Source organism: Hippocampus zosterae, chromosome 10 (assembly GCF_025434085.1).
Source record: "Hippocampus zosterae strain Florida chromosome 10, ASM2543408v3, whole genome shotgun sequence".
Taxonomy (NCBI): Eukaryota; Metazoa; Chordata; class Actinopteri; order Syngnathiformes; family Syngnathidae; genus Hippocampus; species Hippocampus zosterae.
In genome coordinates, this window is record NC_067460.1 from 5086328 (window position 1) to 5112582 (window position 26255).

At 40.7% G+C, this 26255-nt stretch overlaps 1 protein-coding gene and 1 long non-coding RNA gene across 4 annotated transcripts; one reads left to right on the forward strand and one right to left on the reverse strand.

Moving 5' to 3' along the window:
• Window positions 1–5787: 5787 nt before the first annotated feature.
• On the reverse strand, window positions 5788–8680 carry LOC127609306 (uncharacterized). The gene is made up of 3 exons (XR_007964526.1): window positions 8470–8680; window positions 7176–7507; window positions 5788–6188 (listed from the first exon to the last, which is right to left on the reverse strand). It is a non-coding gene; the product is annotated as an uncharacterized LOC127609306 (long non-coding RNA).
• A 10687-nt stretch (window positions 8681–19367) lies between these two features.
• LOC127609174 (uncharacterized) lies at window positions 19368–23812 on the forward strand. 3 transcript variants are annotated; one of them, XM_052078949.1, is made up of 4 exons: window positions 19368–19977; window positions 20567–20869; window positions 21134–22316; window positions 22644–23812. In XM_052078949.1, the coding sequence occupies exons 2-4, from the start codon at window positions 20650–20652 to the stop codon at window positions 22828–22830; spliced, it is 1590 nt and encodes a 529-aa protein (XP_051934909.1). In that variant the 5' UTR covers window positions 19368–19977; window positions 20567–20649; the 3' UTR covers window positions 22831–23812. The 3 variants fall into 3 exon arrangements, with proteins under 3 accessions (XP_051934909.1, XP_051934910.1, XP_051934911.1); XM_052078950.1 differs by having other exon boundaries at window positions 19371–19977; window positions 20567–20788; XM_052078951.1 differs by lacking the exon at window positions 19368–19977 and having other exon boundaries at window positions 20805–20935.
• The last annotated feature ends 2443 nt before the right edge of the window (window positions 23813–26255 follow it).

Sequence of the window (26255 nt, forward strand, 5' to 3'; positions counted from 1 at the left end):
TGATATTGTCGTGTTTCATTTCAATTGTATATTTCCATCCAGGCACCTTCTTTTTTTATACAGTATATTTGTACGAGTTTTTTTCAATATTGACAACATGAGCATTCATATCAGCAGACTAGCCATTGTCAAATTTGGTTTGAACACACTAGGTGTGTAGGAAAGAGTAAAGACAAGGGAGACATCATATGTTTCAGTCTTTCAAATAATTTTAGGAGGGTAAACGTCACTATCTGAGGCACAACACAACAACCTTAAATTATTATGACTCACCTACTCATCGACGCACAGTTCCAGATCCTCCTCCCGTGCTTGTTACGAACCGGTACATTCATGACAGATCTGCCAACTTGCAAAGTCACAGCCGACACAGACGTATAAGTCACTCTGTGTGTGCTCCCATTTACAATGAGAATGTGCAGTGGCGGCAATGTGGCAATGAATTGTGCTGCTTAATGGGAGATGACAGATGTGGACAATTAGCTCATTAGTTTTGATTGTTGGGTTGGTCAAAAGCACTTATTACATAGACCAAAATAGCTGCAATCAATCAAGTCTGCCATAACAGTCTAGTTAACTGTTACGTATTTGTCATTCACACTCATTTACAAGTTTCTCTTCTTGTTGCATGGTGAAGCTTCTTCCGATCAGTTTGGGATTCAGTTTCTGTCAATCGCCAGACAAAATGGTTTTGTCGAATTTCAAATTCATTCTGCTGCTACCATCACAAATTACAAAGTACATGCATGTACATCATCAATAAAAACTAGTGAGCCAGTTCCAGAAGCAGCCAAGCAAACCCAAGTCATGATATTACCTCTCCACCATACTTCACAGGTGAGCTTGTGTGTTTTGGAATGTAAGCAGAGCCTTTCTTTCTCCATACTTTGGCCTTTCACTTTCGTAGTTTTCATCTTGATCTCATCAGGCCATGAAATTTGTTCTGTACTGTATTTTTTTTCCTAAATCAAATCTGGCCTTTCACTTGTTTTGCGAGTGAATGGTTTGCATCTTGTTGTGTGGCTATTTCTTCTTACAAAGACTTCATAAATGTAATCCATGTCGTTCGCAGCAGAATGACTTTTGAAGGCTACAAAACCAATTTCTCTGCCACTTTATAAAAAAATTAAAAAATGCATCCAAAATAATTGGGAGAAGCTTCATGTAGCAGGACAATGAGCCAAAACACAATCTCAGAACAACAAAGGACTTCCATCAGGGGCAAAAGTGGAAGGTCTCAGACTGACCCAGTCATTCGATGCACCTTAACCCGATAGAGCATGCATTTTACGACCCGAAGAGGAGAGTGTAGAAAGAAACCCCCTTAGAAACAAAAGAGGCTGCAGGAAAGGCCTGGAAAATAATTTTATGTTGGTACAGCCACCTGTACCTTTGATAAGAGTACAGACAAACTCAAAGTTATGTTTAAGAGTTTCATTTTATTGAATGCTTGATTGACCTCAAATGCGTGTGTTTTGAGCACACAGAAAAAAGGCCCAACTTGAGCTGAATGAAACAGAGGCCTTGTTCACTTATAGGACAGACAGGAAGGTTCAACTTCGGGTGGGCAGCACGATAAGTGTCCTTGAGGTTGTTACAGTGTCTCAATTCATGCGAAATCGACCCATAGAAATAATGCAAAACTCTACTAATGTAAAAACTACGGTTTCGTCCCACATTCCAAAAACATGCATGGCAGGCTGATTGTACACTCCAAATTGTCCCAAGGTGCGAGTGTGAGCGTGGATGGATGTTCGTCTCTATGTTCCCTGCGATTGGCTGGCAACTGGTTCAGGGTGTCCCCCGCCAACTGCGCAAAGACGGCTGGGATAGGCTCCAGCACCCCCCGCGACCTTTGTGAGGATAAAGTGGATCGGAAAATGAATGAATATGGCATTTCATTCCCAGAAAAAAAAAATCAGCCAATTATCAAAATAACAGCATACCCTCGACACTGCCATATTGGACATTTTGCACTGCTTCACATGATTTCTGTGACATCTGATATGCTGTACACGAGACTGGTTCATTTTGAACTCATTTCCTGGTCCATTATGCTCTGAAAAATGTTTTATTCCGTCGTCCGTGTGACTCTTTTTGCACTAAATTTAAAGAGAAAGTGGGCAGCAACTTACCGGTAGACTGGCTGTGAGTCAGCTGTGTTCCCTCCCACAGTGGTGAAAACCCCACCTTCTACTTGTGCTCATTGAGAAAAATACCAAAAGAAAAAAAAAACCTCGAACCCATGAATGCAGGGAATGTTTATGATGTAGAAAACAACTAATCGACACTTTTTTTTCACAGTACTGTACCTTTGTTTGGAAATAAAAGTAAGACAAAACTTCCATCATAAATGTAGGAATGTATCTTTTATTTCATATGAATAGGTACGAACTACCGTAGTTTTCTACACATGACATTCAACTGGGGTCCGGGGAAAAGGGCGAGAGCTGAGGCAAGAGCCCGGATTAGCAGATCAAACAAAACACACGACTGACACATAAATCCGACCAGAGGATTTCAGGATTCAGTCATTCCCATTCACTGGAAGCTTTTGAACCACGGGGATGAGTACGATCAGAAATCTGAATTGGCAGTGTGGTGGATACATACACTCGTCAAAAGTGAGAGCAGCCAGTCAAAACAAATGTACCAAAGTGGAGGAAAATAAAGCAAAGAAGGTTGTGCGCAAGAAGGGGTCCAATTGAAAGAAGAAATAAAGATAAATGAGCGCATGAGGGAGAGAAGCATACCTTGGTGGTGCTGCGGAGGTGATCGTAATTAACCTCTTCGATAGCCTGGAAGTATATCACACCCTTCAGCTTGGTCTTGTGTTTGTCTAAAGGAGGAAAAGGCAAAACATAAAATAAAAAATCAGATGGCGACTTTTGAGTTAAAGTCAGTGGCACCTTATCTGAGATCATGACACGCCACACGTCTGAAAAACAACACGTCCAACTGTGAGGACGAGCAGGTTTGCGATGATGGATGAAAAATGACAAGCGCAGCACTTTGGGCCCTCTCTTTTCCAAGCAACGCTGCTCTTATTGTACGTTGAGATTCAACTGGCTTCTTACGAGACTCTGGTACATCATTGCACTTTGTTTCATCAGCCACTGCAGAAGTGTAGCAAGGAACCGAGGGGGAACTCGACGCCCCGTTTCTACCTGCGGGCACATACACTCGGCAAGGCAACTTAAAGAGTGGTAGGTCGAGATGCGGTACTTCATTTCGAGGAATAGACATCGCTAATACCCGCTAATGACCTGTTTAGCAGTCAAATTGCCGCTTGTTTGTATCTCATTTGATTGAGACCAAATGATTTCATAGCGGCGGGCGACGATTGGCGGGAATTTTAACAGCCCTCGCAAGGTGGGCGTGTCACTTCTCGTTACTTATTGTTCAAGGTCAAGAGACATTCAAGTGATGCATCTCAATCAGCCTCCTCAGAGAGCGACGCCGCGATGTGCATTTTAACGACGGCGAGACTAATCTCCTCCAGGAGAGGAGCAAGGTGTGCTTTAAGCGGAACCTTCAGAGGACTTCAAAGCGCTGAATGTGAACAAGTGTCGCACAGCTCACGACGGCAGATCAATCACAGAGCGGCGCACGGAAGGTCTGAATTGGAGCGGACATGTTCAGTCATCATTCTAGGGACAATCTTCTGCCATGTACACGTCTGACATGGCCATTTTTAAGATTTTTTGTGGATATTTGAAGGTGTTTTATGCCCAAAACATTGATCAAGCAAAGTTTTCAACTAGAAAGCTACAGTATATGTTGTATAATCAGGCTTCGTTTTCATTTTTGTTTTTTGTTTTTGCTGCAATTGTTGCCAGACTTACAGTAGTGTGCCCAGCGTGCATTATTTGATTTTATTTATTCATTTAATCAGACCTTTATTTCTTCAGAACAAGGGCAACATAATCATCTGGAGTTTATTATTATTTGACGTATGTTCGCTTTGGGGAAACATTTCTATATGCAACTAGCCACATGATGTCCTTCGGTACAACCACAGTCATTCTTGCTGTCTCTGTTTTTATTTTTTTAATGCCAGACCAAATATAGGTAGAAATAGAATATCTGGCACCTTCCTGCAAAGCAAAACGTACAAAAATGATATATTTTTTATACTACACCAAAAATTGACCTCACCAGTAAATATTACCCACAAAAACAACAAACTGACTGACAAAGCACTTTGTCAAGAAAATGTGGCTCTGCGTGATAGCTGAGACCCTATAAAAGTGTGTCTGCAACCTTTTTTGCGTCATGACCGTAAGTTAGAAACCCAAATCTCATTATATCCAAAATTCTGCTTTCACAATGATAGCTTTGTTGTGGATATTAATGAATGGTGATGCAACAGTCCCTTTTTTTCCAACTTTTTTGAGCCAAGGCACACTTCTTTCATTGAAAAAAATTTTGCGGCACACCACGAGCTGAAAATGTGACCCCCCCCCCCCCCGCTTATTTTAACAATTAACGTGTTATATTGTTACTATATCCGTTTTTAACATTAAATAATGACGTTATAACAGCTTGAATTGGAATCAAATGAACACAAAGAAAACCGCATCTTATCATCTTTCATATATTGTTTCACCGTCGTCCTGCATAAAAATTCGCTTGTCTCTCATCGAAACACAAGGCAATTGGCTAGCTGATGCTCCTCCCTAGCGGTATGGGATGGTACTACATGATTACTTTCTGGGCGAAAGACCGCACAGGCATACAAATTGGATATTTTCCCGCAGCACACCTGACAATGTGTGCCGCACTGGTGTGCCGCGGCACACGGGTTGAAAAACACTGCCATATGATATTATGTTTGAAAAAGTGACACAAAATTGTTTGTACCTTTACTTTCAAGTGAGAAAACCCCACTGTAGTTACGATCATATCTTGACAAAAATAATCAAGAATAAAAATTAACCGAACGGAAAAAAAATGTGCCACTGGTCAACAGGTGCGAAAGTCTTATTGACAGTTGAAAGATTTGTTGGATTGTGATGTCCTCAAAAATACTACAAAATACTGTGGACCCTTTTCGTGGGTTGTTTATTTATTTATTTATTTGCCTGTGCCAAAGAAGAAATGTGTTATTTTTCATCTTTCTTTGCCAGTTTAGCTGAGGTAACCATTCAATAAAAACAAAAACAAAAAAAACCATGCACGGTAGGTTAATAGAACACTCCAAATTGTCCCAAGGTGTGATTGTGAGCGTGATTGGGTGTTTGTCTATGTGTGCCTCGTGATTCGCTGGCAACCAGTTCAGGGTGTATCCCTCCTGCTGCTTGATGACAGCTCCAGCATGCATCAAGCATTATTTTTTATTCTTACTTTGGTTTTGAATCTGAGAGCTCTTATTTTACAAACCTTATAAACATGCACAAAACATTACCAGTATATGCATTTGGGGGGGGGGGGGGGTGACCAAATATATCAAGCCGGAGAGACTTCATTCCAGACACCTTCAGAAGGCCAGGTTTGTCAAACTCAACTATCACTTTTTGAGGAGAGGCTATTTCACACATCACATTTCCAATTATGTCTCCTTTTATCAACTTGGGAGAAGTTGTTGGCCCTCAACTTCACTTCCTTCTCCACCAGCTGCTGTCGGTGGAGAGTTTCATCCTGCAGTCTTTTCTCTGTTTCTTCCCTCCTTTTCCGCTCTTCTTCCAACATTTTTTGATGAAATGCACTAAGGAGCGACACCCAAATTTTGTTGTATTCTATATAATGACAATAAAGGCGATTATGATTCTGATTTGATGGCGAGCAAAGCTCTCCTGTTCCTGAAAGAGAGATTTTTCTTTCAATAATTTTGACTAGAGTACATGTGACGCAATATGGATCTTTTTGATGTTTTTACTCTGCTGTCCTTGCGCTCATCAGAACATTCTATCCCCATACAAGCTTTTCATTCAGACAACTATTTTAACACTGTGACATCTGGCAGACAATGAACTGGTAAAAAAGAATGAAAGGACTTCATTACAGTATTCAATCGTTCCTCCTCATTGATCCCGTCACACCAAAACGTCATCAATCAGGCAAATCTGATGTCCGCCGCTGTTGTAATGACACGTACCCTAAACTCAATAAGTCTGGCTTTCTCGATCTGTGCCTCCTTCAGCATTTTCTCCATCTCTTCCATCTTCAGCGCGTCCGTTCCTCCAACACTTGTAGTGGAAATAAAAACACAGCATCTGCATTCAAATGGTTTCTGAGATCATCAGGATTTTACACAGTGATGAGCAACTCTGCTCTTCAGGGTGGAAATCCGCGAAAAACAACCTACCGAAAAAAAACTTTTTTCCCTGCTTCAATCAGAGGAAAGGAGTCTGTGGTTGATTTCAATATTTTCATGTTTGTAGGCGAGAAACTGTACTTCCACCAGGATGGCTGCTTTTCCAGAATGAAGATGGAAATAGGTACATTTTAATCACACCGCATACTGTCTTGAAACATCAAACATCAAACATGAAACATTTTGACAAACTCGGAATGTAATGAGCCAAACGAATAAGGACTGATGCTGACTGAGCAGAAACACGGATGTTTCCTCTATTTAGACCCTTGGAATCCAATATGCACTTTTAACTTGCGCACAAATGCAATTACAGTTATGCAAAATATTTTACCAATACGGGTTTATCTCTTGTGAGCTACAATAAAGCTGCGAACAAGTTGAGCTGAGAGCTTCCTGCAGCGAATGCTTTTGTGACACGGCACACAAACTGGTTCCTACAGATGGTCCCCAAATTAAAACGTGCAGATAAAGTCAATTGCTAGCGGGGAGCAGTTTGGGAAATGGTGCCTGTGAGTGCTTTTATCTGTGTGCCTGACTGAATCTGTCATAAAATGGCTCAATGGGATTATTCAGAATCTTGGGCCCTTCTTTGGTTCTTAAAAGATGTGTTGCTATAGCACTGCCCACAAGGGGGTTGTATTGTATATTGATGGCATAAGTAGGTCACTTTTCACAAATTCAGTCATTCACAGATTTTTTTCAGACCCTATTGTGGTGTTTGACGAACACCTCACTTAGTTGCGATTTTGTGCACTTTCTGAAGTTCCTTAAATGCTTGCACTGATAGAAAAAGGAGTTTTTTGTGACATTAGCAATGAGTATAAGCAAGAATAATGGCTGAAGTTGTCCTAGATACCTGGACAAATTATCTGGCGAGCAGGCAGAGTTGTTGCCTGTGGACACACCGGTGTCCATACTGTCTGGGCTCTCCAGGCTCAGTCTGATGTCGGGCTGCTCTCCGGCCGACGCTGGATGGTGGTGTAGGATGGAATGCTAGACCAGAGGAGGGGCGCCTGCAGATCCGTGACTCAATGTAGGACTGTAGGTCACTGCTGGGGAAGGGGGGCGCGGAGGTGATGAGGTGAGGCTGCAAGCTATGGAGTGCCTCCCACTGGCACTGATCCTATTCTGCTGCTCTCTGCTTGAGCTCAGCCAGACGACGTCGCTGCTCTTCAATTACCTGCTGACCTGAAAAATATGACATTGAAATCATGTTTTTTTTTGTTTGTTTTTTCTTTGCTTTTGACAGTGTTAATATACCATATTTTTCACACTAAAAGGCGCACTGGATTATGAGGTGTACCTTCAATGAATGGCCTATTTTTTATTTTTTTTTTCATATATTGGACACACCACATTATAAGACACAATCTGCAATGCATCCACGAGATGGAGCCACGCTGAAGGAAAAGCCATCAGAACACTACACTCGACCCTGATTTATATCGCGACGATCAGATGTCAGTAAAACTTCTTTAAAGCAGCGACACAGTTCACTTCACCAACAGCAAGTTATAACATTGACTCGTTCACGTTGAACTTTCTTGCCGCTGCTCTATTTCCGTGTTCAACTGTAAAAACGATCGCCTTGAGTTTGAACTCTGCTTTGTAAGCATGTCTCTCGCAAGGAACCATTTTGGGGTTGACATATTACCGTAATAACCATACACAAGGCGCATCGGATTTTAAGGCTCGCTGTGAGCTTTTAAGAAAATGGAAGGCTTTTAGGTGCGCCTTTTAGTCCGGAAAATACGGTACCCTTTCTCCTGCAAGCAAAATAGCCCGTAAGTCAGCAGACACCCACAAAAGGTCAAAGGCAGCTCATTAATATCAACATGTAAAGAGATACCAAAGCTGGCTACGTTAAATTATTTCAATTCTGGCAAGAATCGGCAGTAAAGAGGTACTTTGGCCCTTGACCCCAAAAGATATTGCCCACCAAAAAGAAAGACAGGATAGTCATGAGAGAAGATGAAAAATAATTTTGGGGAGCTAATGACCCACCAGGAAATCGGGCATGGAAGGAGACGGAAGGTCAGAGGCATGAATTCATGCCCACCAACAGTCTCTGGATGGTTAACGCTCTTGCCGCATAAGACGGTAAAAGTAACACCATTGTTATTTTGAGGTCACACTGTTGCAAAGGCTACCTGCTGATCTTCCCTCTATGGGTGGCTGACTGGAGGCCGGGGGTTCTAAAGACCGCAGACAAAGACAGGCAGATGGGAAGGATCTGTACATGCTGTTGCACAGTGCATACAAAGTGTCCGGGCAGCACAGTGGTCGACTGGTTTGCACGTTGGCCTCAGAGTGCAGAGGTTCCGTGTTTGATTCTGCCCTTCCTGCGTGGAGTTTTCATGTTCTCCCTCTCTTCTCTGGGTAGTCCGGTTTCCTCCCACACTCCGAAAACCGGATATGGAACACAACTCAACACAATCGTGTACGTATTGGCTTTATTCTAAGTCATCACTGTCAAGAATATTACACTTCATGCTTAAATATTTGGGACCCCTGACTAGGAATGACTGATATGATCAGTCAGCAAAATTGTTCTGGCCCAGCTCTGGGCCACATACACCGCTTGCACTTGGCCCACATACCTCGATGAATTACGTACGTACATAACATATTGACACGTCACAATTTATTGAGCCAAGACACTATGCTTTTCATAAATTCATGAAAAAGGATGAAGACAAAGTTGGGGTTCACATGTTAACCTGGCCCTTAGGAGGCGCTCCAGTTTCCCATTGCACACCCCTGGGTTTAGGTTGCTGTTTCATTGGTGCAGTGCATGATTTTTCGTGTTTTAATTCTCTTTCCTTCATTCCAAGTCTTTGCTGTCGCAATGTTCTTGCTTGATAATAAAATGTAACGAAAACATAAAGTGTGTGTGCACAAGCGCATGTGTGTGTTGGTGATGTTGGGTGGTGGACTCGTACAGGGCGCAACTCAAGCCAGGAACTAACAGATTCTCATTAGGCTTAAGTATGACGCTCAAGCTCTGCCTGATGAGTTATCTCTGTTTTCCCTGTGCACCAACAAAAGGCATTTTTATTCAAGTCAATTGACTGGGGTTTGATGAGCTCAATGGAATAATCTTTAACACATTTAAATTTGTCCAAGGGACTCTCTATCAGCACATGATTTCAGACATCGAAAGGCAGTGAGAGAACATCCTCCAGTGAGTCGCAAAAGACAGTCAGGCAACGCATGCAGATTTGGATGTTCAAAGAAGCAGTTTGTGCCTCTGGGAAGAGCGGGCCTCACTCAAGTCAGTGAACCAAAGCTGTTGTTTAATGCATGCCTTTGCATGAATCTTCTACCAATACTCTATTCCAAAGCATGGGGACAAAAATAAATTCACACGGGTGGCACACCAGCCGGCGATGAGCACACTTGCAGAGAATTTTCATCAGAGACTGTATGACTGTATGTATCACCTCACACAGAGGTGGGTAGAGGAGTCAAAAATTGTACTCAAATGTATTTGTACTTACTAGATTCATATGACTCGAGTAAAATTCAAAAGTAGTCCTCCAAATAATCACGTGAGTGACACTAATTAATTGTTCACTGAAAAAAAATCTTCAAATACTGAGGAACTGGTAAGCACTTACTAATTTATCTTTTCAATAGTGAGAGTGTCAAAGAGACAAAAATAAAAAATAGGAATATACAAATTCAAATATTGTCTAATAATATCACTTTAAAGTAATATTTTCTTAGTGAAATAACATTGGCCTCTGCAAATTCAGCCCAAAGAAATGGTTTCGAATTAACTTTTTTTATTTGACACACTTCGTCAAGCGTCACGAAGACTCTCTAAATAGATTACAAGCAACAATAAATACAAGTTTTGAAGAGAATGTAACCCAAGTTTACGTGAGTAAAAGTAATGTTCCTTCATAACAACATTCTTAATTCAAAGGGAAAAAAAATGTTGCATAAAAACTACTCTGCTCAGTACAATGTGACCAAAATTTTCCATGAGCAAATGTTATGACATCACTGTAGCTTGTTGCTCCCCACATCTAATCCTTCAGTGCTAGAATAAAATCCTTGGGCTTTGTGTATTTTTGTGTTCACGGTGCACAAGAAGGGATATGTTGAGCTGTGGGTGGTGAATAGATTAGAGAGCTGAGTGCCTCTGGTTCCCTATATTCCTTTGTGGTTACTTCTAAGGGATTCTGAGAGGTCTTACAACTGTTCATTTTACATTGTTAGCATTGTTCTGAAGCATTTAAAACTTCTACTCTCTATCATCGGTCATTGGCTCAACAGATAAATCACGCTTTTTTGGTTTACTGATTGACATGTGATGTAATTTAAAGGCGCCAGAAAGTGTCAAAACGGCCACCCCGTGAGATGGTTAAAAATGGGTGGATTTTGCTGCTTAATTAATATTCCACAAACCCAATATTAATCAGATGCTGTGTTTTGACTATGTTGGGGCCGCTTTGTGCATATTGTAAAAAACACATTTTACTTGAATTTTACTTGATATAGCAGCCAGTGACTTTTGTCACTGTCTACATCTCACCCACATTCATTCACCTCTCTCTCGCTCTCTATCTCTCTCTCTCTTTCTCCCTTTCTCTCTCTCTCTCCCTCTCTTTGTCTCGCTCAGTCACACACCCGCTGGCAGGCAGCAGCTCCATCTACTGTATACCACGGGGCTCTCAGAAGGTGCTGAGGGAGTAGAGAGAACAATGTTTGAACTGCAGCAAAACACAGCTCCCATCAGCTCCCAGATCAAAGGAACTCAATTACCAACAATCGGCTATAATGAGACCACCATGACTTGAAAACACTGGGACAGATCGGTTCTCTCAAATTGCAATGATGTTATGCGAGACTGTGGTGGAAAAGACAACAGTCATCGAGTAATATGGGTTTCTCCAGATGTAAACTCATTGACTCATTCGGCTTCTCTCCGCAATCCTGTTGAATCCTACACGGGGCAGCGAATAATATCGTAGGCAGCATTCCATTCAGCATGAAGGAATTTCATGAATATCAGTCATGTGTATTGAAGGCCATCAAAGAATAGTGATGCTCTGGCAAACCTTTTCACTTTTTTTTTTTTTGCACCAATGTTTGAACAGCGTCAAATGAAGCCGCTTGAATACATTTTGACAGTACTGTTTTTTTCCCCCTTTTCAGGCATGAGGAACATCTCTTTATGTTAATTCTCTCACTATTTCTTGGCAATACACATCAGTTTAAGCAATTTTAATGATTGTCTTTTTTTAACACCACTTTTCTTACACACCTAACCAGTCTCATACTGCACGTCTACTTTCTATCAATTACAGTACTTTGCATTATTGTGGCATTGTTCAACTGATTTTTAGTGGTACTGTAAGAATATTTTGGTGCTTTATTTAGATACAAGGACATGCTGAACAATAGAAGTGTTTCTGAGGGGCATTACAATGTGTATAAGTGTTATTGTGTCACAAAAATGAAGTCTCAAGTCTCTTAATTGTGAGTTCATATTTACTGTTTAGGAACTGGGGTGACATACAGTATGTGGTTCGCATTTGCATTGTGATAAGTGTTGAACCTTGTCATAGAACATGATGGAATTTGGGCTGTTTCTTTTTTTTGTTGGTTTTTTTTTTCAAAATAAAATTACTTAAAATGATCCTCTTATATGGCCCCATATTGCAGTATGCCATCTGTGAGCTGCTTTTATGATATATTTTTTAAATTCATATATTACGATATACAGTATAGTTGATACAAGTCAAAATTGTGTACATTGTGGACTTTTGCATCATCATATCAAGGCTTCACATGATGGAGAAAGAGTGGGGGGGGGAATTTATCACATAAAATATACTAAATTAAACTATCAACTAATCACTTATGAAATTAACTAAAGATGTAGCGATTCCAGTGAATGCAGTGGGTCAGGGTCTACGTGATAGTACGGATATTTTAGAGGTTCTGCATGCAAAATGTGATCCATCCAATAAAAAGTATTCACGCAGATTTTTGTTTCATGATGTTGTATAAATATTCCATCGGTCTCCAGACTTCAAGTCTGACTTAAATTGATCATTAATTCATGTCTTTGATTTGCAAATTCAAATGTATGGTAATTACATTTCCGCTTTGATAACAAATATGTAAATGTAAACTGTATTTAACATTATACCTTGTCTCTCTCAGCCATCTCACGCAGTCAATGATAATATCACGGGAAGACGATGTGGAGTATCTACCAATGGAATCAGATTCTATTTGATATTTTTTCACACTCCCCAAGTGCCAGAGTATAATTATCACCATGTCAGGGTCTAACATGCTCATTTGGCTTCGTGTTTAAACTAATTAATTTGAATGTAGTGTGTGTGTGTGTGTGTGTGTGTGTGTGTGTGTGTGTGTGTGTGTGTGCGTGCGCTGTTGCGTTAGTGTGAGCCAGCCTGCCGCTCTGCAGTTTTTCAGAATGAACGCTTTCATTATTATGATGACTTGTTTTGACGGTCTCACGGCGCCCAGTTCCCCATCACAAAGATGAGAGGAGAACGAGGCTTACTCTCCTCCGGGAACACTTATCAAAATAATATACCAGCCATCATTCAAACACAGCCCTGCACACTGAAACAATCTCTTTTAAAAAAAAAATGTAATCCTTATTGTTTTTTTCTCTCCTCTTAATCCTGCTCTGACTGGAGGGATTTGGTTCAATTCTTCTCATTCAACAAATACAGCGTTTCAGCAACAAATGATATGTTGAAACAAATTCTTGACTATCGCAGGCAAAATGGGTTCAAGTGCTGGCACCGCTGTGCACCCCCTGCCTTTGTGTTGCCAATCCTTGTAAAAAGTTAATGTAAAGCTGGATTCACAAGGAGCAGCTGGTGATGAAATTATGGTGTAACTGATGCCAACGTGCCAGAGTAGAGGAGTGAGTGCGTGGCCATCTGCGGCTTTGAAGGAGGCTTTCCCTTCCTGCGATACACCACTGGAGAGGGCTCCTTGTACACTTGTACAGTACAACGAAACAGACGCAGGCCAATATTGCACAAAAAGCTGCCAATCGTACTGAAAATGAAATTGAAGTTTGAATGATTGACAATGCTTGAAATAAAAAGTGTTGACGTTGATTAACAGGTCATTTTTAGAATAGGACTACGTTTCTACAATTTTTCAATTTGAAATGTAGTTTTTTTTTGTTTAAATCAAGATCATTTGGATTAAAAAAAAACATCTTCAATAAAGCAACACATCTCTCAGAGCTGGGCTTCATTCTATAGCTTCGTAACTAACGCCTTAAAGTTTATGGAACAGATGGGATGAAAATTTCTTGCAGGGGTATTGCACATAGCACCCCGTTCTTTTTCTCCGAGACCCGGATGATTACGAATTAATGCGAGACTAAAGAGGCGCATCATGCATAATAAAAAAAGTGCACTGCTGGCAAAAAATAGCAAGACGTACACTGTAAACAATGGGGGTGTAAGAGCTCGAAGGGGGAGGCCGCAGAAGCCATGGCGGTAGGAATGCCAAAAACATGTTTTTGAGAGGGGTGAGCCAGTGTTGCCTATTACTATAGCAACAGGAAGACTAGGGTCCTTCAATCAGCTTTTGGTTTGCGGGGGAAGCTGAGAAGAGGCAGCGAAACTGGAGCCAGAGAGTATACAGCGCTATCCTGGTTTTACTAATGAGCGGAGTGAGACTTGTTTGGCTTCAGCCATTCTGTCCGACATCAACCTGTCCTTCCTGTCACACTGCTCCCAATGCCCTTGAGCCGCCCGAGGGTCACAAGATGCAGAGACAAAGCTGACAACCAGCAGCTCTTTGGGAGCTGGGAGAGTAAGCATGCATTTCGATAAGCTTGGGTTCACTTCTATGTGTTTTTGGATGTTTGGGTTCTTTACATTTTAATCAAAGTCGACATTGAATAACAATACACAGATAGGTCAAGAAGTTGAACAATGTTATTTTCGCTAATTTTGTTTAGGTCTTTCAAAATGTGATAGAAATATATAAATATAAATGCTGGCAATGGTTCTAGACAGTAAACCTAAAGTCGACACACCTGTGTTCAAAATTCAAATGCCTGTTTTTTTGTGATGGAAAAAATGAAGACAAATCATTTCAAAACCTTTTCCACCATTGTCTCCTCTAACTGTGCAACTCCTTGTTTAGAGTGTAAAAAAACAAAAATTCTGAATTAACCAATCGCTTCAAATGTTAAATGGCAGTCAGTCAGCACACAGCTTCTACTATTGTATTTAATTATCATCTGCATCTGATTAGGCCCAAATAAATCTCAGACATTGTCGTCGGCTTTTTCTGACATTATGATTATTATTATCACGAGCAGGCCTCAAGGTTTTGTGCCGACACTGACAGGGATTTGGAACTGTTCATAATTCCTTCCACCTTGACTAAATCTCAAATGACATGAATATTTCTTTTGGAGTGTTTTTTCTTTTTTTTTTCTTTTTTTTTAGGTAAGTGAGGCTTGTTTTCTTGGACCATAAGTTTTTTTACTTCCTACTCTTTGAACATATCATTTGTGATGATGACTATTTCTGTTCCTTTTTTTATGTCTTGCTTGCCTTCATTTCTTGCCAATTTGTTGCTGTATTGTATATTTAATATGTTCAATGAACAATATAAAAATGAAAAAAAAAATTCCCAAGCGCTCATCTGTTGTTTCAATACATTACAAATGAGTTAAAAAAAAACGTGATTGACCCTCACCAGGCATGCGTGTGTGTGTCCGCGCATGTGTTTTGTGTGTGTGTCTGTGTGCGTGCGTGTGTACACTGCTCGGCAGTGGCATACAGGAGGATGTCTGACATCGTCCGGGCATCCAATTTAAGGGGGTATCCAAAGGAGGGAAAAAGCGGGTGTGGTGTGTTGTGGTGTGGGGGGTTCATTGCCAGAGTGTGAGAACAAAGATAGTGATTTTGAAACTTCAGCAAATACACCCCCCGTTGACGCATATTTACTGTTTGAAACAATTTAATATAAACCCCCTCTTCCATTCCTGTGTTGACGCAAACAGTATTCACAATTAAAAAAAAATAAAAAGCAAAAACAGCACTACTCATAATTCTATGGTAAAAAAAAGCAACATCTCCGATTGGTTTAGTGGTTGTTGCCATGACCATCTTGAGCTACAATCGTTTATGGGACAGTAGAATTAACGGCAAGAGGGATAGCCTATCGTAGTAAGCCTGTTTCTGTGATGATCAATTAAAATAATTCTGGCTCGCACCCCCCTGCTGGGCCTGTTCAGTGTTGACGTCCTATTAAAGTCTAACCTGACAGGCGGGGTCAACAAGGTCAATCCATCTGGAGACATATGCCAACCTTTGATCCCGAAGAAGCTTCCAGATTTACTTGGAAAGACAGCAAACATGTGTTATTGTTTTTTCCCACAAATTTATGTTTTGAATGGTAAAGGGGAACAAACACTTTGGACTGAAATGTACACAATCAGAAAATGGGCGGACGAATAAATCTGAACATCTTTGACAAACTATTGATTTCTCTATCTAGTTAGATCACATCAAACATTTCATCAATATTGAAATGGATCTCCTGTAGTACATTAAAAATCCCAGCGCCAACACCCATTCTGCTACCATTGGGTTTGACAAAATGATGTGGTTTTTATTGTAACTAAATAAAAAAGAGTGAAGTAACTCAGCTACTGGATCAAAAATCCACACCCTCAGCGAGCACATCATTTTGTTAAACCCAGAGGGACCAAGAAAGACACTTGGCGATGACAAAGGACTTTTGCTCTTGCTGACCAAAAGACAATCAAGTGAGATTGGGAAACAACTCTCTGCAACAGAGGCTAATATTGTGGATTCCTTTCTTTTTTATTATTATTTATTTATTTGCAAATGCAATAACACCCAGGGATGAAGATTTTAGATATCCGAATTCCCTTCAATAAAAGGATCTCTGAGTGAAGACGCCAGGGGAAGAAAAAGTCCTAGGTCAATTGAATTCATACAATTGCACTAAGGGACCGACGTACGTTTTTTTTTTTAAATTATTATTATTTAATTAATCTGTTTTTTTTGTAATGGATATTTATTTATTTGCGTTATCCTGTTGGAAATATTGTATTATCATTATTACTTTAATTCTTGTGGGTTTGCCTTGTGTAGGTTCGTGTCAATCCTCTTGTGTAATGTACCATAGTTGTTTTTAATTGTTAGTTTTTTGTTTTCAATGGCTAGCTCCTCTTTTGTTTCACCCACTCGCATTTGTTATTTTTACCTGCATTGGGTAGATTAGCTCGGTAGGTGTAGTCTTTTGTTGCTCGTGTCTTTTTCTTCCTCCTCACATCATACATGCTCCCTCCGTTTAATAAATTGTTTGAGTGATGCAATTGCCCCTGCATATTTTGGGGGGGTGTCCATATTTCTGTATACAGCCGCATAACTGCAAGCATTCACACTCACGTTCATGTCAGATGGGCAATTAAGAGTCAATTGACCTAAGAAGCATGATTTCAGAATTTTGGAAAAAGCCAGGAGAAAGCAGAGGAAGAACATGCAAACTCCGCAAAGGAAGGCAGTAGGGTCATACATTTCCAAATTCAATTTGATACGAAAACCAAGAGTTGCATCCTGTACAGTTATGTACTACATGTATTTAAGTTTGGCAGTTACTTGAACGGGCCTAACAGTGATCCATGAGATGTTGAAAAGTGTTTGTAACTGCATTAATGCATTGCAAGTGTTGCTGACTTGAACTTGAGTTACATTGAGCAAACATTTTACAAACCCTTTATGGGGTACGGTTGTTATTACAATTTTTTTTCTGATGCTTATGACAACTTTTGGTAACTAGTGCCTATTTTTGCCAAATTCTTCTCACATATACGAACACCTTTCACCAAATTGGCAAAACACTGTATTTCTCTTGCAAATAAGTCTTACTTAACTCCTCAAACCATAACGTAAAAAAAATATTTGTGTATCAAACACATATTAGAAAGTACACAAATATGCCAACTACACACTGATAAGAAGAATGAAAAACCTGTATGACTTTTGCGTTCCCTCTGCATAAGGTAGGCGAATGAGCTTGTCAAACTACACAACTTTTTTGTCTGTCCGAGTCGAGCCGTTTCTCCTCCACATTGAGAGGAGCCAGATGAGGTGGCTCGAGTGTCTGATTAGGATGCCTCCTGAACGCCTCCAGGCATGTCCCACCGGCAGGAGGGCCTGGGGACGACCCAGGTCACGCTTGAGGGACCATTTCACCCAGCTGGCCTGGGGACGCCTCGGGATCCTCATTCTGCGTCTTGGACTTGGACCAGGCAAGATGTCATTCTACTAGTCCATTGCCGTCCGGACCCTGGCCAATCGTTGCGTGCTTCCTCAAAGGTTCAGTCCGCTGGCGCAGGTCCGTCAGGGAGGCGGGACAAGCAGCTGTCAAAGTCATGTCGACAAAGACGTTATGTGCATTTGCGTTGTTTATATGTTCAGGTAAAAAAAAAAAAAAAAAAAAAGAAAACATGACAGTATGGACCCGTTCCGGAATAGTAGGGAGAGTGCGGTATAGGCTGTCTGTTCTCCAAAAAGAACTTGAGATGACAAATTTGGTTAACGACACGACTCAGCTAAAAGCTTTGCAATTAGCAGACGTAGCATGAATTGAAATGCTGCGTATACTTTCCAATATTTCCCCTTTTGTGCTCGTCACTTTTTAAGTCAGGTTTAAGTCCAAATTTCAAGTATTTTTGGCTCATTCGATGATTGATTACACGATCCATTGTCATAACTCTGATGTCATCAGTCATTCTATTTCTTTCTTTCCCTCCTCATTCACTTTCTTGTCCTTCTCCTCGTCCTCTCCGTCTTGCTTCTTCACCTCCACATCTTCTTCATTGGCCTCTTCAAATTCTCACTCTTTCTGCTCCCTCAATTGTACTCCACACCAACAGATGACATGTGGCTTCTTTAGAGCGCTCAGGCTGATTGCAACGTGAACTAATTATCGAAATCAGTATTTCCTTTGACATTGTGACCAGACAATGGACAGAAAAGTGTAAATAGTATCCATAGGTTTGTATAGTTTTGTCTTAATCATTTGGAAATTGAGTCTAAAGCACTGGGGTGTGTGTTCTAGTTCTGCAAAAAGAGTGCTGGGCGGATGGAATGAACTCACACTTTTGCAAAGTGTGTGTTACAAAATGACAAACTCAGTGGAAAGCAGTGTTGTTTGTCCTTTTGGATTTGCAAAGTGGTTTTGCGATAGTCATTAATAGTTTTAGAAATTGTGCTTCAAGAATCCCTGTTAAAGTTTATGCATTCGGGTAAAACTGTAAGTCGTACAAAAACTTGTAATCGGACCTGCAACCTCTTGAAACATCTATGCTAAACGTTACCTTTTTTGTTGCTATATTCTTCTGTATTACATATTTGTATTTTATGCAATGATCTATGAACATTTCACTCCAAGAACCACATTGTTGAACCAAAAAAAAAAGATCTAAAGAAAGGTAATAACAATAATAATGAAAAATTATTCAAATCAATTAATTTAACAAAACAGATCTCGAAAAAGTTGGGGGCAATATGTTAATCCTGTGCAGCAATCATTTTATGAATTTTATATTTTGAAACTGAAAGTGTATTGCACTTTGTGTCCTATCCCACAATCGCATGCTTATTAATTTAAATCTGGTCATTAAATAAAAAAGGAAGCATAAAGATAAAGAGACTTTTAATAAGCTTAAGTGAAATAGCTGTTTAATTATATCTGACAAGGATATTATATTCTTAGATTATTTCTGGAGCTCAGTAACACATTTCTCCCTCGTTGGCGCTAATGTGAAATTGAGTGCTAAGTGATTAGCAATCAGTGTAAGAATGATGGGAGGCCAATAGAAACAAAACAAACACAAAAAAAAGTACCGAGTATAAGCCAATAGTGAGACCGCGGTGTTGAGTCCCCCTGCGCATCTGATGCAACAGGGCTGCAACTAAAGTTACACCTTCACGCTGCAATACTGTGTCCTTCCGCCTAGGCGCATCAAAACCTAGTGCCGCTGTCTGAGCCACATGCAATGAACTTCTGCGCACTCTTCATTTAAACGTGTGGCAGAGGCCAACTTTGAATTCAACATAAACTATTTTCGACAAACTATTACATACATTGGATCATTTTTTTCCATTTCAAGGAAACAGTTTCTTACTTTATGCTTTTTTGTGGCGTTGTGTGTGTGTGCTGATGCTCCTCCGCTGTAAAGAATTTTTACTTTGCCACTGTTTATTAATTGCGGAGTAATTGTCTTGAATGCGTAGCAATAACGACCTAAATGCAAAAGAAAACACGTAATGCAAAAGTGTTATGGTGAGTCGAAAGTCTGTTGGTAGCGGGAAAGTCCCGTCGAATTGATGACGTAAGAGGCGGCTGAACTCTGGAAAGTGCGGAGTGATTTAATGAAATGTGATCCGGTCGGGGCGTCTGGAGTTGGAGAAGTAAGCGACTTAAAAACTTTGTCTTCAAGTGTTCTTGCCTCTAATATCGCTTCACGAACAATTTCTGGCTTCCTATAAGGGAAGATATGGCTTTTTAAAGCGTGGCTACGTCTCCGTCGTCGTTCTAAACTCCGTGTGCTTTGCTTTAGCAACGCACTTGACACCACACAGAACTATGGGGTAAGTACAACTTTTTTGGAGGGGGGGCGGGTGACTTAGTAGTGAACATCATTGTCTACTTTTTGCTCTTAAACCCCACGGACTTAGTTTAAATTGACACTTGACTATCAAACTAACTTTGGGATTTTTTAACCCAAGAATGACATGTTATAAGTTGGTTTTCCATTATTAAAAGTGATCTTGTTGCTTCATGTAATTCAGGTAATTAAAAAAAAAACAAACTGTCGATTTATGCAACATGTTCATAAACGTTTCAATCAATCATTATTTTTTGTGTTTTCTAGTTTTTATGTTTTCTATGGAATGTAAAACAAATTGTATTTTTTTAAGACATGTTCCTCAAACGAATATTGTTAATTTGTTCCAATGACATCAGTGTCAACTGTTTTCAGTACAGTACTCATTAAAAACTATTTTAACGTGTTAAATTGTACAGTGGCTTTAAAACCGTGATTCACATTCAGTTTTTGTGGAATTCATTTTTTTGTCTTTTTTAATGGATGTAAATTTATTTATTTAATTATTTGTTCTGTAGCATCTGAAGGAGAAAACAAAAAAATGTAACATATGATTTACTTTTGTTTCTCAGGTCTTCAGGTGTTTCCAGGACAACTTCATCCATCAATTGCACTATACGGGCCATTTCACAATTTAATCGCAGCAGACGATACAATGGCGGTATCGATCCTTCGCAAGAAAATTCACCCCATTTTTACAGGCGGACTTCACGTTCTCCCTCTCCGGCAGGCTAGCCCCAGCCAATCGCGGCCCACGACGGGGGCGGAGCCAGTGGAAAGGCAGCACTTAATTGGTGAGTTTTTCCAAGATGCTTTTTTATTTTTCCACATCCCGAGGTCGGAGCCGCAGTGCAGCACGGGACTAATGTCGTACAGTGAGTACAGCTAAGTGGATTTTTATCGAATGCAGACGATGCTGTTCAATCATTTTCAGATGATCGGTTAGTTGTTGGATTTTATTGGGAGTTCTTATTTTTTATTTTTTTATTTTGTTTTCTTTCAACATTATTCATTTTTTCCCTACATGATTTAATTAAGCATTTTGATTTTTTTCTGCATTTGAGTTTTTTATTCAATCATTTTTTTCATAAAATTCTGAACAAATGAGATTTTATTCATCTGAATCTCTATTTTTGTAGGTGATGGTCACTCAGATTGGATGACGGAAAAAGTTGATTTGTCTTCATTCGTGTCAACCACCGAGTCGTCTCCCAGCTCATCCCTTCCGCCCTCACCATTAGAACAAGATGTCAAGGTCCCCTCAGACCTGGAGGTCATGACCTCTCTATTGCAGGAGGAGCTAGCTCAGCTGGAGGACTACTTCCGCTCCGAGTCCACAGTCACGGCCAGCAAGTTGGAGAAATCCTCGAAATGTGACAAAGGTGCCCAAGCAATGGGCTCACAGTCTTACTACCAGTTACCCTATGGCTCGTATGGGACCGGCCAATCAGACACCAGCCCTGTGGTTGTTACCTTGGCAACAGGGGAACTGGACCTGGCCAGCTTCTGTAGCGGTCCTATGGGCAGATCCAAAATTGCGCGACCTGCGCCATACAACTACCACCACCGTTACCACCACAACAGTGGGCGAAGAATCATCAGCGAGGCGGTGAAAGTCGGGGAGGACGTCGGACTGGATTCGTGGGGCACCCGGGGAAGTTACTCAGGAAGCGCAGAGTTTTCTGTGAACCACTACTCCACGTTGAAGACGGTGAGCAAGAACAGCCTCAGTGGCATCAAAAAGGTGAGAGAATGTGCTTTATCGTTGAAGGAAGAGGAGAGCTATTGTTTTTCCGAAGGAATGTTTTGCAGCGAAGAGATTGCGCGAAGTTTTTGCCTGGGTGGCTCCTACGACGGCCACCACAAGCGAGAGGGACAGCTGATGCACAACGTGAAGGTCAATGTAAGTTATGACAGCGCCGGACTCGAGGTCCTGCACTGCAGCAAAGATGGAGGACTGTCTGGAAGTATTCCCCAAGAGACAATGATGGCTGCCGACAGCTACTTCCACCAATCCATGGCCAGCACGGAGCCATATCATAGCTTTATCGGTGAACTCGACCAGCCGTCGCAAGCTGTGGAGCCCCAACACGGCCACTACCTCTATCCGGAATGCCTTGCGGACCAAAGTTACGAATGTCTGTCCAGGGGAGAGGGCGAAGGGACGCTCCTCGCCGCTCCCATCCACCGCCCGACCCAAAGGCTAAAGGATGAGCCGTGCTCCATTAAATCGACGCTTGTGGTCGGTACCGCTTCTTTGGATTTGAACACTGGGGAGAGAAAGCAGAAGAAGAGAGACCAGAACAAAACTGCTGCTCACAGGTAAACTTGCCCCCCCCCCCCCCCCCCACTCTCCCGCACGCTTTAACTGTTCATCATGGCGCTGTTCATCCAATGTTTTGGAGTCCGTTTTGGATGTTGAAGATGGGCTACACAATGTCAAATGTTGACATGGAGTTTGTTTGGTGCTCAAAGGAAGTACCCTCGTTAAGTATGATAATGTATGTCCGATAAAGTTATATGAGTCGGCACTCCTCACTCCTTACATCCCAAGAGACATCCCAAAAGGTTCCACACTCTTTCATCTCATTCATCAAGATGCCAGGCAATCAACCAAAAGTAACTCCAACAAACACATTTCCTCTGCAGGTACAGGCTGCGGAAACGAGCAGAGTTGGATTCTCTGGAAGAGGAGCTTCATGGACTGGAAGGGCAGAACAGGGAACTTCGCGACAAGGCGGAATCGGTGGAAAGAGAGATTCAGTATGTGAAAGATTTACTCATCGAGGTCTACAAGGCTCGCAGTCAGCGGCTCAAACAAGATGGCAGTGCCTAAAAAGCGCCCACTCTGACTCCCTAACAAACCAAGAACACAGATGGGTTTCAAGTCTTGTTCAAACGAACTGGTAGTTGCATGGTTTTGGTATTTTAAAAGAAAGTTGACTTTAATAATCTGCCCAGAGGAGAGCAGAAAAAAAAAACAAAGCTTCCATCAAGAACGTGTCGGTGAACTCTACAAAGCCTTAGTGACGTGATTTCCAGAGGAGATGCTGAACTTGTCCGTGACCACTGTGACCCCAATTGAACTCACAAGCCTTTGTGATCACTTTGAGTTTTACGCTTGCGACTGAGAAAAAAAAATAGTGATAGTCATTGAATTTGTGTGTGGTTTTTGTGACACACACATTGGTGGCATCAGGGCAGAGCCGCACAAAATTCTATAAATATATATATATTATATTTTATTTTTACTGAACAATATTCATTTACCATTTGCGTTAAGATGAAGAGAAGGATTGCTGAAAAGGTATGTAAACATGCTCTAAAAGTATTCATACTCAGAATCATTAAAGGGATTTGTATTGTTCAATTATTGTGTATTTGCACTTCTTAACCCCACTGAAATAACCAATGCATGTTTGATTTTGGGAACAGCATGTGTGAGTGTTATTTGAAGGCATTGTTCTGTTTACTGCATGACTTCTGGCTCTCCCACCTCATCTGGTCAAGATTTTGTTCTCTTTTCGCTAGTGTGATTCATACTCAGGTTTTGGTTTTGGGGCTCAGAAAAACACTAAATAATTCATTGTCCCAGTAAAATTCCTCACCTTCTTCTTCTGCCTTTGGTTTTCTGGCTGTATTTTGCGAAAAAAACAATCACGCAACAATAAACTCACGATGAGTGTGACTGGACGGAATTGTTGTTATTGACCAATTTGATTTTCTGAGAATACAGGTCCTTTTATTGATCAATGCCGATGTCAGGAAATTATGCATCAGGTGAATTACAGCCAAATAAAGTGGTCATGTCTCATTCATCCCTGGCTCGGACTCTTTTTTTTTTTTTTTTTTTTTTTTTTTTTTTTTTTTTTTTTTTTCCTTCCTCCTTTAGTTGTCGGTGTGAATGTAAGTGCGGATGCCTGTATGCCCTCTACGATTGGCTGGCAACCTTTTCAGTATGACCATGTCTTAGCTCTCGGTGGCTCCATTTGTGTCGCTCGGCCACTGCGGGCTGGAATCAAACTGACACCTTTCCACCTAACATCCTGTCTTTTTCTGCAGAAGTTGACTATATCATCTTCCAGCTAAAGGCGTGTGCGTGTGTCTGTGTGTGTGTGTGTTTGAGTGAAGTCTCTTGGTATCTCAGGCAGCTGTTGAAGGCCTTTCAAGTGGATGAGGCAATATCTCACAATACTTTCATGAAGGCGCAAGAGATGCAAAGTTGAACCATCAGAATAAAGAACCGGGCTGACAGGGAATGACATGAAAAGTGTCGATTCACTATCCTGTTCATTTAATTCAGATGGGTCCTGTTCATTTAATTCAGATGGATTTATATTAATAAAGAGTGTCTCCATATTGTGCAAGTGGTCATAACGTGACAGAGAAGTGCACCTATTTAATTTTACTCAACTATATTAATAGAGCACGTTTAAACAACCGCCTTTTTAGACAAAATGTTGTAGATGGAGCAAATATCATTTATACAAGAATAAACAATAATGTGTTTGACAATACAATGAATGATTTCAAATGACAATAGAAAGCACAAAAACAACTAAAATCAAGTTTGAGTTATGGTGATTCAAAAGTCAAAGAAAACAAATGAATTTTTTTTTTTAAATTAGTATTAGAAATCATATTGAGATGAAATCAAGATGCAAAGTGGATTTTTGTCCCCGAATGAAGTACTACACTGCGGTGAAAGGTAATTAAAAATGTAGCTATAGTTTAAAGATTGGGGGGGAAAGAGATGAGACTAAGTTATGCCATTTAGGAATCACATTTTTTGGAACTCCGTAAATACTGCAAATGTAATGCTGTACAGATAAACATTAATCGACAACTGTACGTCATGTACACGTTCGCACACACGTCTAATTAGATGCAAATCAACTGGGAGCTGTAAAGCTATAAATGATATAAATTAGGTAGCCTATTCATTTAACAATATGTTAGTGAAACTTGATTCTGAGTGCTGTGAAATAAATCGTCTGAAGCTACAAATAGAACAAAATGAACGCGATGAGTCTGACTCACCTGCTCGATTTTCTGTGTTGTATTATTGTTATTTTATGTTAAATGTTCTGGAAAGAACATTATGCTTGGTATGTTCTGGAAAGATTATTTAACATGTTACGTTATGTTATTGCATACCGTATTAGCATATTTCTTTGTTACAGCTGTGGCTGTTGTGAAAGCGCTATTTAAATATCGATTGTATTTTATTATTATTTTGGACACGTCACTAAAGTAGCACTTAATTCCAGCATTCCGAAAATTTGAATGTGCCAATTAAAAAAAAAAATTATATATATATATATATATATATACACACACACACACACACACACACACACACACACACACACACACACACACACTGTATATATTTTTTACCTATACCGTTTATACCGTTCTAATTACATTGCGAATTTCACATGAATGGTGCAGTTTAAGGAAGCTACATTTATTCGTGGAATAACAATAAAAAGGTCCTCCTTTTATTTCATGATGACCATTGTCGAGCCCCAGGACGACGGACAGGGACGCTGGCGAGCAAACAACACCTGATTGATTGGCACATGAGATTGATTGTACAGGGAGCCTCGGACACATTGTCTGTGGGAGTAAACAGCTTCCAAAATCCAAAGCGAATCCTCCACCACCAGGTGTCCCTCTCAGCATACTAACTAATTGCAGCAACTTGCTTGGTGTGACAAACTGCATGCGCTAGAGAAATTATAAAAAGTATACCTGTGTAATATAAAGTACACACACACACACACACACACACACACACACACACACACACACACACACACACACACACACACACACATGCATATATTTATACATACATACATACATATATATCAATATATAGATATAGATATAGATATGAGCGTGCGCGTGTGTGTGTGTTCGTGTGTGAGTGTGTGTGTGTGTGTGTGTGTGTGTGTGTGTGTGTGTGAGATGGTGAGATGGAAGAGCATGGCACTGGGAGATGTGATGCAAGAAGCGAAAACAAGAACAAGGGGGTTTGTGTGGGTTGGGGAGGATTTACGGCGCACATCCAGTGGTGGTGGTGGAGCAGAACAGTGGATGAGTATTGTTCCAATGGCCTGCAGCTCTCTAAAGCTATGTTTGTACCAGCAAGACGGGTTTCGTTTCATTCTGAGCGGCCGTGTGGTTGTGGGTGGCATTTGGATGTCGGGTGAATGGTTGTTGGTGTCGGTGGATTAAATGAAACAAAGAAGT

Bases quoted from the DNA above. Each gene is read 5' to 3' on its own strand.
- LOC127609174 (XM_052078949.1), top strand. From the start codon at position 20,650: ATGGCGGTATCGATCCTTCGCAAGAAAATTCACCCCATTTTTACAGGC. The intron at 20,870-21,133 runs GTGAGTACAGCT...CTATTTTTGTAG, and splicing joins CACGGGACTAATGTCGTACA to GTGATGGTCACTCAGATTGG. The intron at 22,317-22,643 runs GTAAACTTGCCC...TTTCCTCTGCAG, and splicing joins AACAAAACTGCTGCTCACAG to GTACAGGCTGCGGAAACGAG.